The following is a 24,456-nucleotide window of genomic DNA, read 5'->3' as shown; positions in this document are numbered from 1 at the left end:
CATTTAATTGATGATGTAGACGATTGAATTATATTTAATTGATTATATGTGAACTTCAATTTATGATTTAAGACTCCAATTTATGATCTAGGGCTTCAATTTTGACTTATTGGGGCTTAAATTGAAGTTCGCATCATCAATAAAATGCCACACAATCGTCCACATCATCAAATGAATGTCACCCAATCGCCTGCATCATTTAATTTAAGACAGATTTAGTCATCGTTGTGTAATTCACACTTGGATGTAAGTTCATAATATTATACTATATCAACTTCTAAATTCATAAAAAATAATACTCCCTGCGTCCCATGGTAGATGACACAGGATTTTAGGAGATGTTATTTTGTGTGTTGAGTGATGAGAGAAAATATAAATTTATAATTGACGTGAGAAGGAACTTTTTTCCAAAAGAGGAAATGTGACATATTTTGTGGGACAAATAAAAAAGGAAAGTGTGACATCAGACTGAGGGAGTAGTAAGCAAATCACAAACATCCTAAAAAATCTAATTATTATCCTCAAAATAGATAGGCTATATGGCTAAGCGTCAAAACAAGATAATGGCTGCTGATTCATTGAACTCAACATGAGAATTGGGCAGTGAGATAGAAGCTCGTTTTCCCAACTTAGTTGCGGACAAGGAAGCGTAGGGGTGTATTTGTTGCATGAAGAAATAAAAGAAGCGCGTGCACACTATCTTATTAAGTAGGATTAACAAGTCATGTCAGCAACATTGGTTGGTTGGGACGTTGAGAGTAATATGATGGTCAAAGACTCATAAATTACATATTAATTGTATGAAACGTTAACTATGTTAGTTGGAATAAGGAAATTAATTAATTGGAGAATAAGAAGGCAAGAGATGAAGATATGGCAAGAATAAAGAAGGAAATCAATGAAGATTATGGAAAATCAAATAAAAAGGATATTAGTATAATTAGAATATATTTTCCATGTTTAGCTAGAATTAGAGTCTATATATAGTTGTGTAACCATAGAGAGAATAGAATTCAAGTCATTCACAATGTAGTCTTTAAAGTTCTACCCGTCTTTTACTTTCTGCAATAGTCTTTTATTTTCCGCATTATATTTTTCGACATGGTATCAGAGCAGGTTCGATCATATGGATCGATCACTGTCTCTATATAAAAAAATAAATAAATAAATCCAACAAACCCTGTTGTCTCTATATAAAAAAAAACACCCAAAAAAAAAGCCTAGCCATATTCTTCTTTTTCTCTCGCCCTCAATATCCGTCAGTTTGTATCGTTACTTTGATAGGATCTGAAGGGTTCAGCAGGAATTTGGGATTTGATTGTTGATTAGGGATTTGTCGATTAGCGTAATTCTTGATACATTGAGCTGTGCGTCGTGAAATAAAAGGAGATTCATTTTTTATATTGCTTTTCTGGAGAATTTTGGATTGATTTTTGAAAACCAAGTATGGATAATGTCATCGGAGGGAAGTTTAAGCTGGGGAGAAAGATTGGCAGGATCTTTTGGAGAGCTTTACTTGGGAGTAAATATACAAACTGGAGAAGAAGTTGATGTGAAGCTGGAATCTGTTAAGGCTAAGCATCCCCAGCTTCACTATGAATCAAAGTTGTACATGCTTCTTCAGGGAGGAACTGGGATTCCCCATCTTAAATAGTTTGGAGTTGAAGGAGAGTACAATGCCATGGCTATTGACCTTCTCGGCCCAAGCGTGGAGGCATTGTGGTGGAGGTGGCAGCGAGCCATAGATCCGGAGATAAAATCTGAATTCAAGGAACGTCCGGCCGAGGGGGAGAACAGGGTTTCCGACTGGACGATTCCCCTTCAAATTAGATGAATATGCCAGTGGTTGAACGACCACCGGAAAGGAACGAGCAGACCGTCTAGAAAGGCAAACGCCAATGGGAGGAGACCGTGGAGGTAGTGGAGGTCGTGAAAACATTGCCAAGAGAAGAGGCGATTGTGTTGCAGCACCAACGGGATCAACCCTGGTTAATGAACCATCCGGCTGAGGGGGAGAGTAGTACCACTGCCGGAGAGTTCCACCCACAGTACCGAGAAACCAGAAGGAAGCGGCTCATCAGAAGGAGGGGTCGCCATCCCCGGAGAAGAAGGCTGACTGCAGCCGAAGAGAAAATAACAGCAGTCAAGATAAGGAGTTCACGGTTTGTGAAGGAGAAACGAGGAGTTCACGGTTTGTGAAGGAGAAACGAGCAGAAGCCGACCAATAGAGGAGAAGCTACTTCCGAAGAGGTGGCACCCTTGAGAGGCTGCGAACTCATGTTATAATGGATGAAGCGTTTGGCCGAGGGGGAGATATCAGCCACTGCCAAACGATTCAATCTCCGAATCAATGAGATAATTGCCAAGGACGAAGACGGCGCCAACGTCTGCGCAACGAGGGGGAGAGAGCTAATGTCGCCGCCACACAATGGCCACGAAGCGTCGACTGTTGAACAATCAAAAACCAGATTGAAGGAGTAACGGGAGAATTCTCACCGTCGGGAGAGAGCAGACTTTGGATGGATGACCAAAAGTATTGTCAGAGAAGTATTCTCACCACGGAGTTCGGCAATAACTCGGTGGAGGTGGCATGGTTTGAGAGTATGTCACCGGGGGAAAAAACCCATGAAGAAACATAAAGGAGACTGATGGTTTCACGTCTTCATTTTTAGAGAAGTAAATTTGGGCCATGTGGTTATTAGGCTCAAGAAAGAAAAGAAATGAAAATAATGGACTCATAGTTTGAGTTTGGAATGGACCGAGAATGGTCTGAATTGGCTCCTAGATACGAGCAAAAACTGTCTAGATAAGCTCCTCGACAAGAGTCAAAACTGTCAGATTAGCTCCTCGACAAGAGTCAAAACTGTCTGAATTAGCTCCTCGACAAGAGTCAAAACTGTCTAAAATGGCTCCTAGCTATGAGTTAAAACTATCTAAGATGGCTCCTGGATACGAGCTAAAACTATCTAAGATAGCTCCTAAATATGAGTAAAAACTGTTTAGACAAGCTCCCGGACACGAGTTAAAACTGTCTAGATTGCTCCTTGACATGAGTTAAAACTGTTTAGATTAGCTCCTTGACACGAGTTAAAACCGTCAACGAAAAATTGAAGAACTCCTTGAAACGAGTTTAAACTATCAATGATGAATTGAAGAAGCTCTATAATACGAGCATAAACTGTCAATGGAATTGAAGAACTCTTAAATACGAGTATAAACTATATATCAAACTAAAGATCGTGCAAGCTAAGTGCCGAAAAAGTCGACACTCAACTTGAGGGGGAGAGTTGGAATAAGGAAATTAATTAATTGGAGAACAAGAAGGCAAGAGATGAAGATATGACAAGAATAAAGAAGGAAATCAATGAAGATTATGGAAAATCAAATAAAAAGGATATTAGTATAATTAGAATATATTTTCCATGTTTAGCTAGAATTATAGTCTATATATAGTTGTGTAACCATGGAGAGAATAGAATTCAAGTCATTCACAATGTAGTCTTTAAAGTTCTACCCGTCTTTTACTTTCTGCAATAGTCTTTTATTTTCAGCATTATATTTTTCGACACTGTTAATGGGTGAATTAATATTCAGCCCAAGATTGAAGCCCAATTCCAGAGCCCAATTTCTGTTTCAACAGTCTGTTAAGAAACTAGCCGTTGGAAGGCTTTTCCAACTATTTTCTCTTTTCTTGTTTTTCTTTTTTAGTTAGTTAGAGCTTGAGAGCTTAGCTCGTTTGTTGAGTGTGATATAACTAGAATCAGATTGAGCTTTAGTTTTGTAATCTCAGAAAATACACATTCAATACAAGATTTCGTTTCTCTTCGACAAGTGTGTTATTCCTTCTTTCGCATTGCTCGTTTGGTATTCCAATTGCAACGATTCTCCAACAATTGGCGCCGTCTGTGGGAAGAAGGATCAGAGGAATCAATTGAATCGGAATAGCGATGGCATCGAGGTTCGAGGCTGAAAAATTCAACGGCAAGAATGATTACGGATTATGGAAGATGAAGATGAAGGCTCTTCTCATCCAACAAGGGCTCACAGCTGCTCTCAATCTGGTGGATCCAAAGGCGAAAGGGAAGGAGGCGCTAGATGATAAAGCGCAGGCAAAGCATGAGGAGATGATTCAGAAAGCTCACAACGCCGTGATCCTCTGCCTTGGCGATAAGGTTCTGAGGGAGGTGCAAAATGAGAAGACAACTGCTGAGATTCTTGCTAAATTGGATGAGGTATATTTGGCCAAATCTTTGGCTAATCGGTTGTACATGAAGCGCAGATTGTACTCTTATAGTTTCGTTGATGATAAATCCATCATGGAGCAAATGGAGGACTTCAACAAAACTATTGATGATCTTGAAGCTGTGGATGTTAAGATCTCTGATGAAGATAAAGCGATCTTGGTTCTCAATGCTCTACCGGCTTCGTATGACCAGATGAGAGATGCAATCTTGTACGGAAGAGACAAGCAGATCACCTTATCTGAGGTCACTACAACCTTGATGTCGAAGGAGTTGCAGAAAGGAGGTGTGCAACGTTCAGAATCTATGCCAGAATCCTTGAATATCAAGAAGTTCGGGAAAAAGAAATTCAAGAAAAAGTTTGATGATTCTAAAGCAGGTTCTGGTGGAATCAAGGAGACACGCTCTTGTCATTGGTGCAAGAAGCCGGGCCATATTAAAAAGGGCTGTTACGCTTGGAAAAGAAAGCAGGCGTCTGAGAAGGGAGCAAGCTCTAATGTTGTCTCAAATGAAGAAGATGAAACACCAGAGGCATTGAATGTGGTGGATACATCTGATGCAGGCTCATGGATCATGGATTCCGGGTGCTCTTTCCACATGAGCCCAAATCTTGAGTGGTTTCAGGATATGAGACAGATAAGTGGGACAGTACTTCTGGGAAATGATCAGATTTGTCACATAAAGGGGATAAGGAGCATCAAGATAAGGATGTTTGATGGATCAGTGAAAGTGCTTACTGATGTCAGATTTGTTCCTCAAGTAAAAAGGAATCTGATCTCCCTAGGAACATTGGAGCTTAAGGGATATTCATTCACTTCATAAGAGGGAAACATGACAACTCACAAAGGCCCTGATATAAAGATTGTGGCTAAAAGGGTGAGGAGTTTGTATTATCTTGATGCTACTGTCATACTTGAATGCAACCTCAAGCAGCTGATAAAGAAGGGGCTAATCAATTGTGATGCTGATCAAAAGCTTGGTCCATGTGAGGACTGCATAAGGGGCAAGGCCAAGGAGCTGTCATTCTCAGCAGGTAAACATCATTCCTCAATCCCACTAGACTATGCACATTCTAACTTGTGGGGACCTGCCCCTGTGAATTCTTTAGGAGGGGAAGGTATTACATGTCAATTATAGATGATTACTCTAGAAAAGCATGGGTTTATGTTTTGAAGGAGAAATCTGAGGCATTCTTAATGTTTAAGAATTGGTGCAAAGAAGTAGAGATTGAGAAGGACTGTTCACTTAAATGTTTGAGGACATACAATGATTTGGAGTATTTGTCCAAAGAGTTTGATGTTTTCTGTAAGGAGAAAGGAATAAAAAGGCATAGGACAGTTCCAGCCAATCCTCAACAAAACGGGATTGCTGAAAGGCTAAATAGAACATTGCTTGAGAGAGTGAGGTGTATGCTGCTCTTATCAGGCTTAGAGAAGAAGTTTTGGGGGGAGGCAGTCTCCACAGCTGTTCACCTTATCAATAAGTGTCCCTCATCAAGTATTGGTGGTGATATCCCTGATGAGAGATGGTATGGAGGTCAGACAGATTGCTCTAGGCTCAGGCCGTTTGGTTGCAGGGCTTTTGCTCACACTAGAGATAGTAAGCTAGATCCAAGGGCATTAAGGTGTGTAATGCTTGGATATCAGCATGGTGTGAAGGGCTACAGGTTGTGGTGCTTGAAGCCTGGGAATCACAAAGTAGTGGTGAGTAGGGATGTAGTTTTCTTGGAGGAACAGATGCCTTGCCACAATTCTGATCAAAGCTCTTCTGAAATCAGCAAATTGATAGGTGATGGTTTTGAGATGGAGCCTGATGTGCCTTACTTAGATGAAGGTGAGGCTGCTGGTGGGTCAGCAATTGATCATCAAGAACAACAAGGTGAAGATCTGAGTGATTATTTGCTGGCTAGAGATAGAGCAAGAAGAGTTGGGAGAAAGCTGCCTGCAAGATATGCAGGTTCTGTGATGTTATCATTTGCTTTGAATGTGGCTGAGCAAATAGAGTATTCTGAGCAGCTACATATTCAGAAGCCATTAATGGACCAGAGAAAGAGCAATGGTTCAGAGCAATGCAAGAAGAGTATGAAATCTCTCATCAGAAACAAGACTTGGGTATTAGTGGACAAGGTTATGATGAGAAGAATTATTAGTTGCAAGTAGGTTTACAAGAAGAAAATTGAGACTGCTGGTCAAGAGCAGATTAGATTCAAGGCTCGGTTAGTTACTCGAGGCTTCACACAAGAAGAGGGAGTGGATTTTAATGAAGTCTTTTCCCCAGTAGTGAAGCATACATCCATAAGAATGCTTTTGGCTCTGGTTGCACAAAGAGGGTGGTTTATGGAGCAACTGCTTTTGGCTCTGGTTGCACAAAGAGGGTGGTTTATGGAGCAGCTTGATGTTAAGAATGATTTCCTAAATGGAGAGCTTGAGGAGACCATATACATGGCTCAACCTAAAGGTTTTGAAGTTCCTGGGTCAGAGGATAAAGTATGCTTGCTCAAGAAAAGCATATATGGCCTAAAGCAAAGTTCTAGGCAGTGGTACAGAAAATTTGGTGAAAGCATAAGCAGGCATGGTTTTATTAAGTCAAAATATGATAACTGTGTATATGTTAGAAAGGAAAAGGGCTCAGGTGATGTGTTTTTGCTACTATACGTTGATGACATGCTAGTGGCTGGACCTGACTTTGGTAAAATCAGAAAAGTGAAGGATTTACTGAAAGTTGATTTTGAAATGAAGGATTTGGGAAAGGCTAGGAGAATTTTAGGTATGGATATAATCAGAGATAAGAATAAAGGGAAGTTGTGGTTGTTTCAATCTGATTATATCAGCAGAATCTTGAAGAAGTTCAATATTGACAACATGAAACCTACTGGAACTCCTTTAGCCCAACACTTCAAATTAACATGTGATCAGAGGCCAAAGTCAGAAGAAGAGAGATTGGAGATGAGTCTGATTCCATACTCTAATATTGTTGGAAGCATTATGTACATGATGATCTGTACAAGGCCAGATTTGGCCTATGCTATCAGTACAACTAGCAGATACATGACAGATCATGGGAAAGAGCATTGGAATGCTTTGAAGTGGACCCTCAGATATTTGAAGGGAACAGGAAATTTGGGAATTCTATATGAGCACAAACCAGATAGAAAAGAGGATGCTTTGCTTGGTTTCTGTGATTCAGATTATGCCACCAATCTGGACACAAGAAGGTCTCAAACGGGTTATGTCTTCACTCTATATGGTTCTACTATCTGATGGAAATCTGGACTTCAAGATGTGGTTGCTTTGTCTACCACCGAGGCCGAATACTTGGCCTTAACTTCAGCTGTGAAAGAGAGTAAATGGTTGAAGGGGTTGGCATCAGATTTTGGGATAGTGCAGCAGGCTGTGACAGTAAACTGTGATAACAATGGTGCTATTTGCCTTGCTAAGCACCAGATGTTTCATGAGAGGTGCAAACATATAGATGTGAGACTTCACTTTATAAGAGATGAGGTGGAGAGTGGGCAAGTGAAGGTGGCACAATCCATCAGACATGCTTACAAAGCCTTTGAACAAAGGCAAGTTTGATTATTGTTTAAAGCTGTTAAACATGGTCTTGGTTCCGGTTTCTGGAGTTGCTGAATGATGAATTCAAGGTGGAGAATTGTTAATGGGTGAATTAATGTTCAGCCCAAGATTGAAGCCCAATTCCCAATTTCTGTTTCAACAGTCTGTTAAGAAACTAGCCGTTGGAAGGCTTTTCCAACTGTTTTCTCTTTTCTTGTTTTTCTTTTTTGGTTAGTTAGAGCTTGAGAGCTTAGCTCGTTTGTTGAGTGTGATATAACTAGAATCAGATTGAGCTTTAGTTTTGTAATCTCAGAAAATACACATTCAATACAAGATTTAGTTTCTCTTCAACAAGTGTGTTATTCCTTCTTTCGCATTGCTCGTTTGGTATTCCGATTGCAACGATTCTCCAACAACTACTATTTGCTAATAAGGAAATTATTTGCGATGTTGAAGTTGTGCTCGTTTACCGAAATCATAGTTTCAAATGCCGATGGTCTTACAAGGATTGTTTTATCTGCTTTTGAGAGAAGCCTCAAAACTCATCCTCACTGATATGAATATGATTGATCCATATATAGAGTTACATGTACTCTTCTTATGCATTTAGCAGCTGTACTGTAACTATTAAGTACTACTTTGAAGGATTACTAGGAATGAAATGGACTTCTCTTTTTTATGTTGAATAACACATGGTAGAGTCAAACTATGAATGTTGCAGCCATTTTGTGTCAATCCTTCTTCTACTCTTGCTAAATAATCCTATCTTCACCACCTCTTGATATTATTACCTTGTAAAAATGGTAAACTTTTCCGTTTGTGCTAGGCTCTTCTTTGAAGTCTGCTGATCAATTTACGAGGCCCACTAAGTTGGCCTTGAGTTTTGAGGGCAACAAGAGACCATCCACCCACAAAAGCCTACTCACAGTTCAAGCAAGTTATAGGTACTTAAATCCATTTACTATTGCTGTAGATATGGAAGTAATGAAATTTGTCATTAGCAGTTTGCTTCTGTTCCCCCAACCCTCTCTTGATACCAAGGCCCTGTTATTGCATTGCATTTGCACTTCATTTATATTAATTCGTTCTGAGTTTCTCTAAACTTGCTACTGTATGCAGTTCTTTTTCAGTTTATAATTTCTCCAACGAACACCAAAGAAGAATAACTGATATTATCGGTATACAGTTCTTATTGTGAATAAGGAGAACTAGATTAATGAAATAAGTGCTTAAATGCCACCAGTTATAGGAAGACTACTGCTTTCTGTTAGAATGGAAAGATCTCACTAAATCAATTAAGATGATTTAGGGGAATCAATTTAGATGATTAGTAGCATAATTGTCGTATAATAGAAACATTCCTTGTATACATGTGTATTAGCCTCTATAAGAGGAGATTTGTACATTGAATTAAACACAACAGAAAAGTAATTCTCCCTATGTTCTTAATCTTTGTACCGATTAACATGGTACCAGAGCGGGATTTTCTCCTGTGACTCAGAGAAATCTCATCATCGTCTATACCCTTCCCGACCAATTGTAACCAAAAACCTGTGAAAACCAACAAAAGATGTCAGAATCCAACGAAACCAAGCAAAGTGTTACCGACAGTAAGGAGACGGAAGAGTTTGCAAGGATGTTTGCAAACTTCATGCGCAATAGTTTTGCCATGACCAACACAGATGCAACCAACAAGCCACATAACCCACCGCCGCAGGAGATCGTGGTGGATACCAAGTCCCTGGATATCGGCTACAAACTAAACAACGAAAACTACTCGTTGTGGGCAGTATTGATGGAGAGAGCCATCAGTGGCAGGGGAATGATCTCCCACCTCACCGGTTATCCTTCTCCTCCAGCGAAGACGGATCCAGCCTTTGCACGGCGGCAACAGGCGGATCACTGTGTCTTCACATGGTTGGTTCAAAACATTGAACCGAGACTAGTGAGCCGAATATCCAAACACGCAACAACCAAAGAAGTATGGAAGAGCCTAGCCGTAGCCTACTCCAGTGGCGGAGATAGGATACAGGTCTATGACCTCCGCCGCCGTGCAACCACCCTGAAACAGAAAGGAGAAACGTTAGAAGAAATCTGGACTCAATTACAAGAAATATGGCTCGCCATCGACCAAAAGTCTCCAAACCCGATGAAGTATCAAGAAGATGTCGAGATCTACGACAATTGTACCCAAGAAGATAGGGTGTATCAGTTACTTACTGCCCTAGACGACAAGTATGAGAATACGAAGAGAGAAATTCTCAAGATGGAGCCATTTCCCTCACTGGATGAAGCATATGCAACAATAAGAAGGGAGGATGCAAGAATGAGCGTTTTACAACCTGCGCATAATGAGGAAAAAAATACACTGCAGGGAGTAGGCCTCGGCCTAGCGGTGCGAAGCAGGCCTCCTCAATCGCAAAGGAGCGGCGGCGGTGGAGGTGGAAACAGCTGGAATCGACGGATGGACGAAGACCGATCCAAGATGGTATGTTCGGTATGTGGCCGAAAAAAACACACCAAGGAGACATGCTTCGAGGTGGTAGGGTTCCTGGAGTGGTGGGAAGCCAAATACGGACGGCCACCGCCACCAGGCTCAAGCAGAGGAGGCCAACCCACACCAGGCAGAGGCGGAGAGCGTGCAGCCGTGTCTGTGGCTGGAGACGGAACGCCCGCCGCCGTCGGGGGTAACACCGAGGCCACATCAACCGGAGGCAGCAACGGCGACCGGCGATTGACGGAGGAGATGAATGGAGGTGGAATCGCCAGCGCAAACCTAGCGATTCGGACAAATGACGAAGCGGCGCGGAACACACAAGGTAAATTAGGGCTTGATGCAATTTTGCAATCAAGCCCTTCCATTTCCCAGAAACCATATATTCCACCCCACTGTTTGCCTCCAGATCCCCCAATTATGCGAAGTTTGCAAATTGACCCCAGTAATTTCAAAAATTTGAATCAGACCCCTATTTGTCAAAAAGGAGAAATTGTGGAACATATTCCGTGTAAAAATCGTTTTGAAATACTCGGAAATATATCAACTGCGTGTGCAGTGTCTTCTTGCAAGGAAAAATATGACAGGTGGATCTTTGATTGTGGGGCAACGGATACAATGACCTATGATGCCTCCGACCTCATTGAACCCACAAAACCAGAGAAAGCATATGTACAGACAACTAGTGGAGAGGTGTCAGCTGTTGAAGGAGCCGGAACAGTAAACATATCATCGACAGTGAAATTGTCGAACTGCCTTTATGTCCCGTCCCTATCACATAAACTGCTATCGATCAGCAGCCATGTCACTAGAGAACTAAATTGCTCCTTACTAATGCAGCCTAACTTTTGTCTACTGCAGGATATCAGGACGAAGGAGATTATTGGACGTGGCACTGAGAAGGACGGGTTGTACTATGTCAACGAGATAGCTCAACAAGGAACCGCATTACTAACTCAAGGGTCTGCAAATCGGGAAGCTTGGTTGTGGCATCGTCGCCTAGGTCATCCCTCTGCAAGTTATTTAAATCTGTTATTTCCTAGTTTTTCCCAGAATTTACACTGTGAAACTTGTATTTTGGCCAAAAGCTGAAGACAATCTTACCAATTAAGTGACACACAGGTTGAGACTTTGTTTTCTTTAGTGCACTCTGATATATGGAGACCCGCACCAGTGGTGGGGGGACAGGGATTTCGATACTTATTACTTTTTGTGGATGATTGCACTCGTATGGTATGAGTCTATTTTATAAAGCATAAATCTGAGGTTGTGTCTCATTTTATACACTTTTGTAAACTTGTGCAAAATCAGTATCAAAAAAATATCCAAATCCTTCGTTCTGACAATGGGGGGGAATTTGTAAACTCCAATATGCAAACCTTCTGTAAAGATAACGGAATCCTTCATCAAACCACGTGTCCTCACACACCAGAACAAAATGGTGTAGCCGAAAGAAAAAACCGTATCCTCCTCGAAATGACTAGAGCGATGCTTCTTGAATCCCAAACACCAAAACACTTCTGGCCTGAAGCTCTAGCTACTGCAGCCTACTTAGTAAACCGTTTGCCCACCCGAACCTTGAAATTCAGAACCCCGCTTGAAGTTCTCTCAACTCAAGCCAAAATTCCACAAGCCTTGACCCTCCGACCTAGAGTCTTCGGGAGCTCAGTCTTTGTCCATATCCCGAAACATGAACGAACCAAACTCTCGCCCTGTGCTGTGAAATGTGTCTTTGTAGGGTATGGGGTAAATCAAAAGGGGTACCGTTGCTATGACCCTAAAACCAAACGAATTCACGTCACAATGAATTGTAATTTCTTGGAGTCAGAGTATTTCTTCCACCATCTTAGTGGTCAGGGGGAGAGTGAGAGTGATATGAGAGAAGGGGAGTCTAGAAATAGTGACCCACTAAGTTGGTTGCCATTGCCAAGCTATCTCACTGCGGATCCACCCGAGAAGGTCGTCGGAACCACCGAGCAGGTCTCATCAGGACAACCTAGCCAACTCAGTGCCTCGGATCAAGATCCTCCTCTGATATCCAATGTAAGTACTCTCCCTGACTCCGATACTGTAGATTCTGATATGTCACCTGGAACCGGTAGTAATGAGGCAGGGGGAGATGAGAGAGAAGGGGTTACCAAAGACCTCGCCGTGGTTCAAGAGGCCGTAGTTGATGAGGATACCGGGCGATACATATTGCCCAACCGATCGAATAGGGGAGTTCCGCCTAAAAGGTATTCCCCGGAACGAATTGGCAAAAACACACGCTATGCGATAGCAAACAGTGCCGTCAGCCGATTGTCTGAGATGGCGCGAGCATTTGAGGCAGCACTGTATGAGGAGGAAGATATACCGTACTCAGTGGAGGAAGCAATGAAGCACAAGCATTGGAGGGCAGCAATGCAGAAAGAAATGGATGCCCTGGCTCGAAATCAGACGTGGGACAAGAGCAAGCTGCCAGAGGGAGTACGGCCAATTGGATGCAGATGGGTGTTTACCATAAGAGAAGACCTGACGGTTCCATTGAAAGGTATAAAGCACGGCTGGTAGCAAAGGGGTATACTCAGACATATGGCGTGGACTATACAGAAACCTTTTCTCCAGTCGCAAAAATGAACACGATAAGAGTTCTCTTGTCGATCGCGGTTAATCAGGATTGGCCGCTTTACCAGTTCGATGTCACGAACGCCTTCCTACACGGAGAATTGAAGAAAAAGGTATATATGGAGGCATCGCCGGGTTTTACACAGGGGTTTGAAAAGGGGGAAGTCTGCCACTTAAAGAAGACATTGTATGGGTTGAAACAGTCACCGAGAGTATGGTTTGGGAGGTTCGCTGATGCTATGATTTCATATGGCTTCCACTAGAGTCACTCAGACCATACATTGTTCATCAAAAGACAAGACGGGAAGGTAACATGTTTGATCATTTATGTAGACGATATGATTATTACTGGTGATGATGCAGAAGAAATTAGGAAGTTGAGGGATAATTTGTTTAAGGAATTCGAGATGAAAGACCTGGGAGAACTCAAATATTTCTTAGGAATTGAAGTGTTGAGGTCCAAAGGAGGAATATTCTTGAGGCAGAAGAAGTACATTCTCGACATCCTTGCGGAAACTGGACTACTGGAGTGCAAGCCTCCTTACACACCGATTGCGGTAAATCATGGACTGAAGATCGTGGAAGGTGCCGAACTAGCAGATCGTGGTAGGTATCAACGTTTAGTTGGGAAACTCATTTATCTCTCCCACACTAGACCAGATATCGCCTACGCAGTTGGAATTGTAAGTCAGTTCATGCATTTGCCCCAAGTTGATCATATGGAAGCTGCGCTGAGAATTGTGAAGTACTTGAAAGGAACGGTTGGTCATGGAGTGCTATTTAAAAGGGCAGGACATCTAGAGATAAATGGGTATACGGATGCGGACTGGGCCGGCAACCCAACAGATAGACGGTCCACCTCCGGCTACTTTACCTTTGTTGGAGGGAACTTGGTAACGTGGAAGAGCAAGAAACAGAAGGTGGTAGCTTTATCCAGTGCAGAGGCAGAGGTGGTAGCTTTATCCAGTGCAGAGGCAGAGTTTAGAGGAATCAAGAGTGGGTTGACGGAACTACTCTGGCTGAGAAGGTTGATGATAGAAATTGGCTTTCAACCCCAGAAAAGCTAATTGTATTGCGACAATAAGGCAGCAATAAGCATTGCTGAAAATCCAGTGCAACATGACAGAACCAAACATGTGGAAGTCGACAGACACTTCATTAAGGAAAAAATCGAGAAAGGAATCGTGGAATTTCCATTTGTGAGGTCAGAAGATCAGTTGGCAGACATTCTCACCAAGGCCGTCAGTTCTAGAAACTTTGAAGAGGCGTTGAGCAAGCTAAGTATTGGTGACCCCACTACTAAGCTTGAGGGGGAGTGTTAGAATGGAAAGATCTCACTAAATCAATTAAGATGATTTAGGGGAATCAATTTAGATGATTAGTAGCATAATTGTCGTATAATAGAAACACTTTCCTCCTTTAGATTTAGATACTTGTGAGATGGCTCTGAATACATCTATTAGTTTTATGCAACCTATGGCAGTGATGATGGAAGGCCAGGCAGTGCAAGCATCTTTGTCAGTGGCTTTGTTTTAGGGGGATTAATTGTTGGGACACTTGGATGTGTTTTTGCACCTCAGGTGATGATCAAAACAAAAGTATTTTGATGAATTACCTTTCACTCTTATGTAATAATACTGTGCTGATCCTGAGGCCTTTTCTTCTAACAAGGTGATTGTTACATCCTGAATTAAACACAAGCATATAACAACTCGTTAAAACGAAACTGCATCATGGATTGCAATAAGAGATAATATGACAAGACAAGATTGATCGTAATGATTTTATTCTAGTATTATGCTACTTCAACTGTTTTTTCTCTTTCCTCTTTCAATTAAATATGTGCCGTTATCAAATGAACATTTTGATTGAATGACAAATGAACATTTCTAAATGCATAATCAACATGTTCTTTTGGCATAAAATAAATTTATTTACATAATCATCATCAACTCAATGCAAATTTAAAACTCCATTTTCAGATATAGTATTGACTGATTAATTAACAATTCATTGGATTATCCTATATACTAGTTTTCACAATAAACCCGGGAAATAAAAAGTAGAAACTGAATTTCAAATGACATCAACCAACCGCATTATAACGGCCATCTCTGGTCCGTACTATTCCAGTTATTTCCCAATTTCCCTCCTCTTTGATTTGGCTGAGAGAGAAACTCAACCCTGCAAAAATCTGCAGGGCTAATGAAATTACCTTTCATTTCTTCATTTGCTGCCGGAAATCATCACTTGATCTCGATGTTTCTTTCCCTTCCGATCATTCTCGCTGCTTCGAGTGAAGGAGGAGGAGATCGGTGGGGAGGCGTTGAAGAAATGAGAGGTTCCCGGGAGCTCGATCAGACTCCCACATGGGCGGTTTCATTAGTTTGTGGAGTTATCATCATCATATCTTTGCTTTTGGAGAAAACTATTTATCTAGTTGGGAAGGTTCGCCTCTTCATTTCACTTTGGGAATAGGAATTGGAAGTATTTTCCCCCCAATTTGTTTTGCAAAACCTAGAAAGGAATTATCACTTCTTCTGTAATTGCGGGGAGATTTTAAATAAATTTGCTTTTCTAAATGTGAAGATTTACGAATAGGGCTATTTTCCCTTTTGCTAACTTGTAGGTTTTGAATATCAAACACAACAATTTCCTCATGTTGGAAGTGGTATCTTAACTCTTTTTGTTTATTTTACTTGTAGACTTTCTCAGACAGAAAGAAGTTTGCTTTGCTTGAAGCTCTTGAGAAAATCAAACTCGAAACACACTTAGGCCAGCCTTATTTTGATATCTTGTTCCTGGTGTTGTAAAATTATCCTCAAAAAGGGAGTATATTACTCATTATATTCATTGGTTTTATTCTTTGCAGAGCTAATGGTTGTGGGCTTCATTTCCTTAACACTGACATTTGGGGAAAAGTACATCACTAGTATCTGCATTCCTGAAAAGATTGGGGACACTATGTTGCCATGTGAGCTTAGAAGGCGTGGGCATCACGGGCCTCATGTTGGGCATCATCGTCATCACCATGGGCAAGAGAATCAAAGGAGGCTCCTCTGGTATGAACACAGAGTCTTGGCAGCTGATTCTGTATCCAGACAATGCGAAAGAGTAAGTGACTTACGAGTTTGTTAATAATTTTTTTTTCCATTCAAAATTTGAGGGAGATATTCATATAGATGCTTTGATCTTTTAGTAGGGATATGTGCCTCTTATATCCAGCAATGGAGTCCATCAGCTCCACATATTCATATTCTTTCTGGCCGTATTCCATGTGTTGAGCAGCGCCATAACAATGCGCCTGGGGAGGGTGAAGGTATTTACATAGCATTCCGTCATATAATTTCCCTCTTTGATCAGTGGAGATCATTTCCTTGTTGGTTTAATACTATCTCCTCTGTCTTAATCACGGGAGCAGATTCGCGAATGGAAAGCATGGGAAAAAGAATGTGAAGCTGAATATGAAAAAAATGGTATTGAGTTAACAAACACAATCCTTCATTTTTGCTAGTGAAAACAACAAATTATATGCGAAGATAATATTAGCAGTTGGTACGAAGCTGCAAGCGATCATAAGCCGGATGGCTATTGAAATCCAAGAAAGGCATGCTGTTGTGCAAAGAATCCCACTCGTGCAAGTTTCGGATAATCATTTTTGGTTTAACTGACCTGAGCTAATGCTTCATCTTATCCATCTTACTCTCTTTCAGGTCTAATTCTTTCATCTACTTATGCTGTTTGTTCGATTTACATCTTTGGTCACGAATTCAGTCTCTTGTTTTTCTTACTGATCGACAGAGCGCATTTGAGATCACATATTTCTTTTGGATAACGGTAACGAAGCTCTCTCTCTTCTCCATTCTCCATTCTCCATCCTCCTGTTTCTTATCTAACCCAAGGCTGTATGATTTATCAGTACGAATACGGGTTGCACTCTTGCTTTCATCGTTATTTCCGACTTGCTCTTCTCCGAGTCATCATTGGGTCAGTCTTGCTTTTGACACACATTTTTGTAACATGGAAATTATAGAATGTTGTTGTGAGGAGGGTAGCAGTTAATATCATGTGCAGCTACATTACCCTTCCACTTTATGCACTTGTTACACAGGTAACAATTCTCTTCAGAATATGCATTCTCAATTTAAAGGACTACTGAATTGTTGTAGTTAAGTTTGAGGTATATTAATTATATTTATTCTCAGATGGGATCACACATGAAAAGGGGAATATTTGATGACCAAACATCCAAGGCATTGAAGTCATGCCACAAAAAAAGTGAGGAAAAACAGAGAACGCTCAATTCAGCCTCATAATATACAAGGCAGTGAAGAGAATTAATTATTCAGCCTCAAATTAACAAATTAACTGTTGTCATTCAACTTTTCGAGTTTATATTTAACAGAATTATGTAGCTTGAATAACCCTATGGAAGCTAAAAAAAATAAGGCTTCATTGTTAATCAAATTTGCTCTAGGATATGGAGTACTTCGTATCAAACAATATTACAGATGTTGGGATTTAACAACCATAATTGTGTTACAAATATTGTAACTATACATCTCTAATAAAATTTAATTTCCACATAAAATAAAATGTAAATAACTATAAAAAAATCAAAAGTTTAGCTCATGACAATGTATCTTGGATTCGTCTATGTAATGCCAAGATTGTATTTCATGAATAATCATTTCACAGTTCAACTGATTTAATTATAGACTATTTCTATTATGAATTACTCCCTCCGTCCGGCAATAGGAGTCCCATTAACAAGTGGCGCGGGTTTTAAGAAAGAGTTTGAGTGTGTAATAAATGTAGTGTGATAGTGGAATGTGGGTCCCACTTAAATTGTTGGTTGAATGCAAAAATTGAGCTATATGAACAAATGTTCATAATTTCAGTGTGTTAAATCCAAATTTAATTGGATTTAAGTATTCATATTTTAAATAAAAACAAACTGGAATAAATAAAACATTAATTGCAATTTTTAATTGATGCAAAGAACCTGCCTTCCATACATTAATTACAATACGTACAAGAGGTGACCAAAAACAATTCAAGTTTCCCTCTTTAACATTTTAGAGGGAAATTTTAACACAAATTTTCCCTCTTACAGTAGCCTCCTATAAATACATTCACAGCTGCATTTACACCTCCACCAACCTCTCAACAAAACAAAAAAACACCACTAGAGGAAAAATTACATACTCCCTCAGAAAAAGCTCATCATTGGGATGGAGGAGGGGTCAAGAACAACAATGTTTTTAAGCAGCTGTAGGAAGAACTTGGTGGTGCAGTTCCTACTGAAGCACAGCATCGATGGAGTGCTCACAAGAGGGGCAGTTATGGAGGCAGCAGAGGAGTACGGCATTAGCAGGAAGACAGTTTACAGGCTCTGGAACAAAGCAAAACAGCAGATGCAAAGGGGGGAACCTGCAATCATGGAAGGCAAGGTTAAAGGCTATCATCATTCTGATAAATTCAGTCTAGATGAAGAAAAGGTAAGAGCTTTATCCACACTTGAAAGGTCTTCAATAAGGAAAATGGCTCACAAATTGTCTGTTAGCAAAAGCACATTAGGCCAGTGGATTAAGGAGGCCAAATTAAGGCCACATACAAATGCTATCAAACCTACCTTAACTGATGCAAATAAGTTAGCTAGATTGAAGTGGTGCCTTAGTAAACTTGAGCCACATATAAATGCAGGTAGAGTTCAGTTTGAAAGCATGCACAATGTTGTGCATATTGATGAAAAATGGTTCTATATGACCAAGACATCAGACAGGTATTACCTCCTGCCTGATGAGGTTGAGCCATATAAGGCATGCAAGTCAAAGAGGTTCATCACCAAAGTCATGTTCATGTGTGCTGTAAGTAGGCCTGTTTTTGGCTTGGATGGCCTAACCAAATTTGATGGAAAGTTGGGTATTTTCCCTTTTACTGAATTGGTTGCAGCACAAAGGAAATCCAAGAATAGGGCTAAAGGCACACTTGAGACTAAACCAATTTCTTCAGTGAACAAGAGTGTGATGAGGGACTGCATTATCAACAGGCTATGCCTTTTTTCCAACCTATCAAATCATTATTTTTACAAACATCATCATTTAGTTTTTTTTTTAAAATTTACAGATTGTACCAGCAATTAAGGCCAAGTGGCCTGAGTGGGCAAGCAAAGAGATCTATATCCAGCAAGACAATGCCACACCCCACATAAATGGTGTGGATGCTGAATTTGAGGCTGTTGCCAAATCAGATGGATTTAAAATCCATCTGATTTGTCAACCACCCAATTCGCCAGACACCAATATTTTAGACCTAGGGTTTTTCAGAGCCATTCAGACATTGCAACATGAGAAACCATGCAATAATGTTGACACATTGTTGGAGAATGTTTGTAGCTCTTATGAAGAGCTGTCACCACAAACCCTAAACAAAGTATTCCTATCATTGCAGGCTTGCCTCACAGAGATCATGGTATTTAGGGGTGGGAATAATTACAAGGTCCCTCACATTAACAAGGCCAGGTTGGAAAGAACTGTTGGACTGCCCAATGCACTGGATGTAGATGAAGATCTTGTGAGAGATGTGTTGGAGTACTTACAGCAACCAGAGAACAATGCTGGTTGTGGATATGACATTATGGCTTTGGCTAATGCATTTGGCTTCTAGATAGATAGTGGAATTATTTTTGTAGTAAGACCTTCATGTTTTTGGTCAGTAAGGTCTGCTCTTTTGTGTTTTGTATGTAGAACTAGTGCAAAGAACATGTACTAATGCACATATTTAGTGAAGTTTACTTACCCTCAGAAAATTATCATCATATGGGCAGTTAATAATCAGCCTCCAAACCTGTAAAGGGGTGGCTAAACTAACCAAGAAACACCATCATTTTAATCCTCACATTATCAGGTCCAATCAGACAACAATCCACAACATAGCAGCATGCATTAACCAAACAAGGAACCCCAATTACCCTCAGAAAAATATCATCATAGGGCAGAATTTAATCAGCCTCCAAACCTGTTAAGGGGTGGCTAAACTAACTAAGAAACACCATCATTTTAATCCTCACATCATCAAGTCCAATCAGACAACAATCCACAACATAGCAGCATGCATTGACCAAACAAGGAACCCCCATTTACCCTCAGCAAAATATCATCACAGGGCAGAATGCATTAACCAAACAAGGAACCCCAATTACCCTCAGCAAAATATCATCATTGGACAGTGCATAATAAGCCTCCAAACCCAACATTGGGGGTGGCTAAACTAACCAATGCAGGGACAAAACCAACAACCAATACTCCTCACAAAGAATTCATCACAGTGCAGCCTCCTAACCCAACATTGGGGGTGGCTACACCGTTCATCATAGAGCCAGATATCCCCTACCCCCTCGGAATCCCATAAATGGCCAACCCTATGAACCTCCAAACCCTAACAATGTAGGGGGTGGTTCTAAGGGAAAATTGAAAGAAAGACTCACAGATTTAGAGTAGATCCTTCATGCCTGGCAAGAGTATCACCAACATTTCCTTGTACCATTCCTCCTCCTCAATCGGCCGTTTTCTCGGTCGCCTGACCAGCGGCGTTTGAGGGACAAAAGGAGTGTCCCACTCAAACTCAGTGACTGAAGTCTCAGGGAGTAGGGCTTCCTCCATCAGCGTCTCAGGGACAACAGTGGTGGTGCAATCAAACTCAGGCGAAGCAAACACCGGAGTTTCAGGGAGTAGGTCTTCGCCCATCGGAGTCTCAGGAACTACAGTTGCATACATGTAGGCGGTGTTCTCCCAAGAATATGTTGGGATTGGAGAGTAGTGGGTCGCGATTGGGGTCGGAATCGACGCCTCTGAGGGGTCGAACGCCCATTCCTGGGAAGGAGGTGAGGCGGGGCCGATTAGGGTTTGAGGAGGCGGAAATGGAAGAGGGTTAGGGGTCTGTGAGAGAGATATTGGTGATAATGGTTCGGAATCGGAGTCCATTTCACCGATCTAGTCAGTGGCGATTAGATTTTCAGGAGGAGAGGTAAGGCGGCGATTAGGGTTCGACGAGGAGAGTAGATGGAGAGAGTGAGAGAGTGTTGGGGTTGAGAGAGTGAGAGGTGAGAGGATGGAGAGAGTGAGAATTAAAAAAAGGGACAGGTGTTGGGGTTTGGGGGTGTACGGAGTATTAAATTGCAATTTCCAAATATGGTAAGTGAACCGGAACTTCTAATCGCGGACGTCCCGAAATGGAAAAACGGGACTCCTATTGGCGGACGGAGGGAGTATCTCATAGTAACTCACTATTCCCTCCGTCCATAAAAAATAGTTTCATTTTGCCATTTTAGGATGTATATGAAAAATACTCTCATTTCAAAAATAAAAATTTTCTCTCATACTCTATCCATTTTTCCTTCTCTTCTCTCTTATTTTTTTATGTATTTTTTCTTCTCTCTTTTTTACTTTATTAATTTTTTATTAAAACTCACGTCATCCATAAATAAGAATATTTTTTGTGGACTATGAAATATTATTTTGTCGAAGTGTATTACCATGGTTAGATATTACTACTTACTAATATTGAGGCCTTCGTTCATGAAAGCAAGGCCCATCGGGCATATTATAACCCGTCAAATCAATAGATATCCGATTACCTTTTCCCCCAAATTAGCTTCCTCGATCCAGCTCAATTTGCCCTAAACTAGCGCCATTTTGCACGATGATATCCGATTTGCCACTCCGCCTGTAACAACAATACCAGAAATGGCTTCCCTTGGTGCAGTACACGTGCGTTCGCCGTCGTTCCTTCCTGTAAGTCAATTACATTTTCAGTGCTCACGTTTTGAGCTATTTTTCTAACTGGAATTTCTTAAATTCGTTGACAAAGCTTCGGAGTTTTCGGAATGGACTTCAGTTTTGGTCGGAACTGGGTTTGGATTGTACCTGTAAGTACTCGAGAGTTACATACAGAAAATTTGTGTTGAAAGCAATGGAGTCTGACGTTGACAGTGGCCTCCGAAACGACGCCGTTGTCATCAAGAGCTCCGAGAAAGATAATGCCGAGAAGCTACTGCTACATCAAAATATAGTTTCCAAATTGCACGAATCAATCGGGTCTCTACCGGTGAGTAAATTATAAAGTAGTTTGATGAATTGCTCTTCCAATTGCAAATAAGATTACTTATGTAGTTAGGCATGTTTAGATTGGGGATGGCGATGCTGCTATTCATGTGTTAGCTCAATCATATTTATGAACAGCTCAATTGCATGTATTATAGTACTTAGTTCATTAGATGAACTAGATGTTTCAATTTAGGGCAGGGAATTCGGTCATCGGTTAGTCGGTTAACCGATGACTTAACCGAATCACAACGGTTCTCGGTTAACCGACATTCCGAGAATGTCGGTCATCGGTTCGGTTTCGGTTCCAAATGCTAGGCGACGATCGGTTAGAACCGATTAGAACCGCCCAAAACTAATCACGCAGCCCTTCCTTTCCTTTCCTATTCTACTCTCACGGAGTAGCACAGTCTCCTCCACACCACGCAGCCGGCAGCCCTATTTTCCGGCGCTGCTTCCCTACCCACCGGCCGCTACTGCGACGCTCCGCCACGGACCCGCGCCTCCGCCTTCTCTTTACTCTGAATTTTGGCGTTTTTAGTATAATCACCAGTTCACCACCATTTTCAGCATAAATACTTTTTTACAAACATATAAAACATTAAGAGCAATTGGCGCAAGTGGTTGGCTGGCCGTATTTCTCACCCATTGGCAAGGGATCGAATCCCAACAGCAACGTTTTATTTTTATTTTTAATTCGGTTACATCGGTTATCTGGAACCGAACCTACCCGAATTCGGTTAGGAACTGAACCGAATCCATTTCGGTTCCGGTTCCGGTTCCGGTTCTTCATTTTCGGTCAATTGAGGACTCGGTTAACCGATCGGTCGGTTCGGTTAGAACCGAACCGACCGAATTCTCTGCCGTATTTCAATTGACGTTATACCATATATGGTTATTTACATTTTTGTTTACATCTCTTAAATTTCATTATTTTCATTATACTTTTCTGTAGCTTAATTTGTTGCTTTAGTGTAGGATAATGGGTGACAAGATGGTTCGGTTGATGGGTGCTATTCAAATGCAACAAATCAGCTTCTATGTTTATCAATATCTATCGTCGAAACTCTACTTTTTAGCCTCAAAATTTTGAAAATTTCTGGCAAGCTAGACCTTACTCCCAAATCAATAAGGTGGTGGATGTGATTCTCATTTCTTTCTGAAAATTTACCATCTTTGATTTTTGATTTTGGTAGACTGGAAAGCTTTCTGGTATGAACTTCACAATTGGATTATGCATTGTAGCGGCCATGCTAGTTGTTGTGGTGAAAGGTTATACAACAAAAAGGTCAAGTGACCGGCGTCCAGGCTCTGTGGCTGATCTTGTCCGGCGTGGACAGCTTAGATCAGATAGAAGAGGCGTGTATGACTCTAACTTTTTTCCATTGAGATTAAGCTCTAGGATTTCATAGTTTAAAGTTTTAAGCTTCAAATTCTGGCCCATTTCTTTCTCTGGTTGATAGGACTTGGGAGTCCTCCATTGCATGTAATTCTGAAGATTTGCATACCTTTTGCTTGTTGAAGTTAATTTCTCCAATTCTTTGTCTTGGTCTTCTCATGTTCTGAATTTTCCTTTTCCACAGCTCCACACCTCTCAAGTATGAGGACCCGTTCAACAACCCTATGGTGAAGGTCAGCAAAAGCAATTCAACTGTTGAAATGTGTGGGAAAGTGTACCGGCTTGCACCTGTGACTCTTACAGATGAGCTACAAACAGTACATCAGAAACGAAGATCCCGTGCATATCAGTGGAAGAGACCAACTGTATTCCTCAAGGAAGGTGATCCGATACCTTCTGATGTAGACCCTGATACTGTCAGATGGATCCCTGCAAACCATCCTTTCGCAACAACTGCTAGTGATATTGATGAAGGTCTGGCTCAAACAAATGTGTATCAGAAGCATGGCGTGCCATTCCGTATACAGGCAGAGCATGAAGCCCTGCAGAGGAAGCTTGAAGCACTGCAGAATGTAAGCATCTTGTAGAATTGTTGCACTTATTTTCAATGCTAGATACGAGAAATAGACCGTTGATGGGCTTATGTTTCGATTTTGAGTGATGCAGGATCAAAAACTGGGCAAATTAGTGATAGATCCTGCTGCAGCCAGAGATTTCGAGAGGCCATTGAAGTCCCATATGAAGTCTGAGAATCAAGTCGAGCATAACATCTCAACTCCTAAATCAGGGTCAAGTGCTTCTCCATCCGATCACCCTTCCGGTAACAAACCACCTCCTGAGGAGTTGCAGAATCCTTGAAGAGTAAATGCGTCAAATTTTGTATCTAAGCCAACATGAAATTTCCATCAGAATATTGAGGTCCAAAGTTTGATCTAATGTACATATTATTCAGATGTAACACAGTTGCAGGTTTTGAGTTTCTATGTACATTATTTTAAGATGTTGATGATAATCCTTATATTAAACCTTTTGAGTGATTTGTTAGATCAACTTCATAAAA

The 24,456-nt window shown here is 41.0% G+C and overlaps 2 protein-coding genes and 1 pseudogene across 2 annotated transcripts; all 3 read left to right on the top strand.

Moving 5' to 3' along the window:
- Positions 1-15,761: 15,761 nt before the first annotated feature.
- On the top strand, positions 15,762-17,209 carry LOC121757766 (annotated as a pseudogene).
- Positions 17,210-18,127: 918 nt separating this feature from the next.
- Positions 18,128-19,562, top strand: LOC121757765. Its single transcript, XM_042153257.1, has 2 exons — positions 18,128-18,919; positions 19,023-19,562. The coding sequence occupies exons 1-2, from the start codon at positions 18,128-18,130 to the stop codon at positions 19,560-19,562; spliced, it is 1,332 nt and encodes a 443-aa protein (XP_042009191.1).
- Positions 19,563-21,500: 1,938 nt separating this feature from the next.
- On the top strand, positions 21,501-24,433 carry LOC121759034 (protein MULTIPLE CHLOROPLAST DIVISION SITE 1-like). Its single transcript, XM_042154523.1, has 5 exons — positions 21,501-21,688; positions 21,765-22,001; positions 23,194-23,360; positions 23,581-23,968; positions 24,063-24,433. The coding sequence occupies exons 1-5, from the start codon at positions 21,641-21,643 to the stop codon at positions 24,252-24,254; spliced, it is 1,032 nt and encodes a 343-aa protein (XP_042010457.1). The 5' UTR covers positions 21,501-21,640; the 3' UTR covers positions 24,255-24,433.
- Positions 24,434-24,456: the final 23 nt, after the last annotated feature.

The sequence above is a fragment of the Salvia splendens genome, chromosome 12 (assembly GCF_004379255.2).
Source record: "Salvia splendens isolate huo1 chromosome 12, SspV2, whole genome shotgun sequence".
NCBI lineage: Eukaryota > Viridiplantae > Streptophyta > Magnoliopsida > Lamiales > Lamiaceae > Salvia > Salvia splendens.
This window is presented reverse-complemented; position numbering and strand designations above follow the sequence as displayed.

What these genes read in the sequence shown, in the direction of transcription:
- LOC121759034 (XM_042154523.1), top strand. Translation starts at nt 21,641, where the DNA reads ATGGCTTCCCTTGGTGCAGTACACGTGCGTTCGCCGTCGTTCCTTCCT. An exon ending in GTTCGCCGTCGTTCCTTCCT is followed by an intron (nt 21,689 to 21,764) that starts GTAAGTCAATTA and finishes TCGTTGACAAAG; the next exon opens with CTTCGGAGTTTTCGGAATGG. An exon ending in AGATCAGATAGAAGAGGCGT is followed by an intron (nt 23,361 to 23,580) that starts GTATGACTCTAA and finishes CCTTTTCCACAG; the next exon opens with CTCCACACCTCTCAAGTATG.
- LOC121757765 (XM_042153257.1), top strand. Translation starts at nt 18,128, where the DNA reads ATGGAGGAGGGGTCAAGAACAACAATGTTTTTAAGCAGCTGTAGGAAG. An exon ending in TTTCTTCAGTGAACAAGAGT is followed by an intron (nt 18,920 to 19,022) that starts GTGATGAGGGAC and finishes TAAAATTTACAG; the next exon opens with ATTGTACCAGCAATTAAGGC.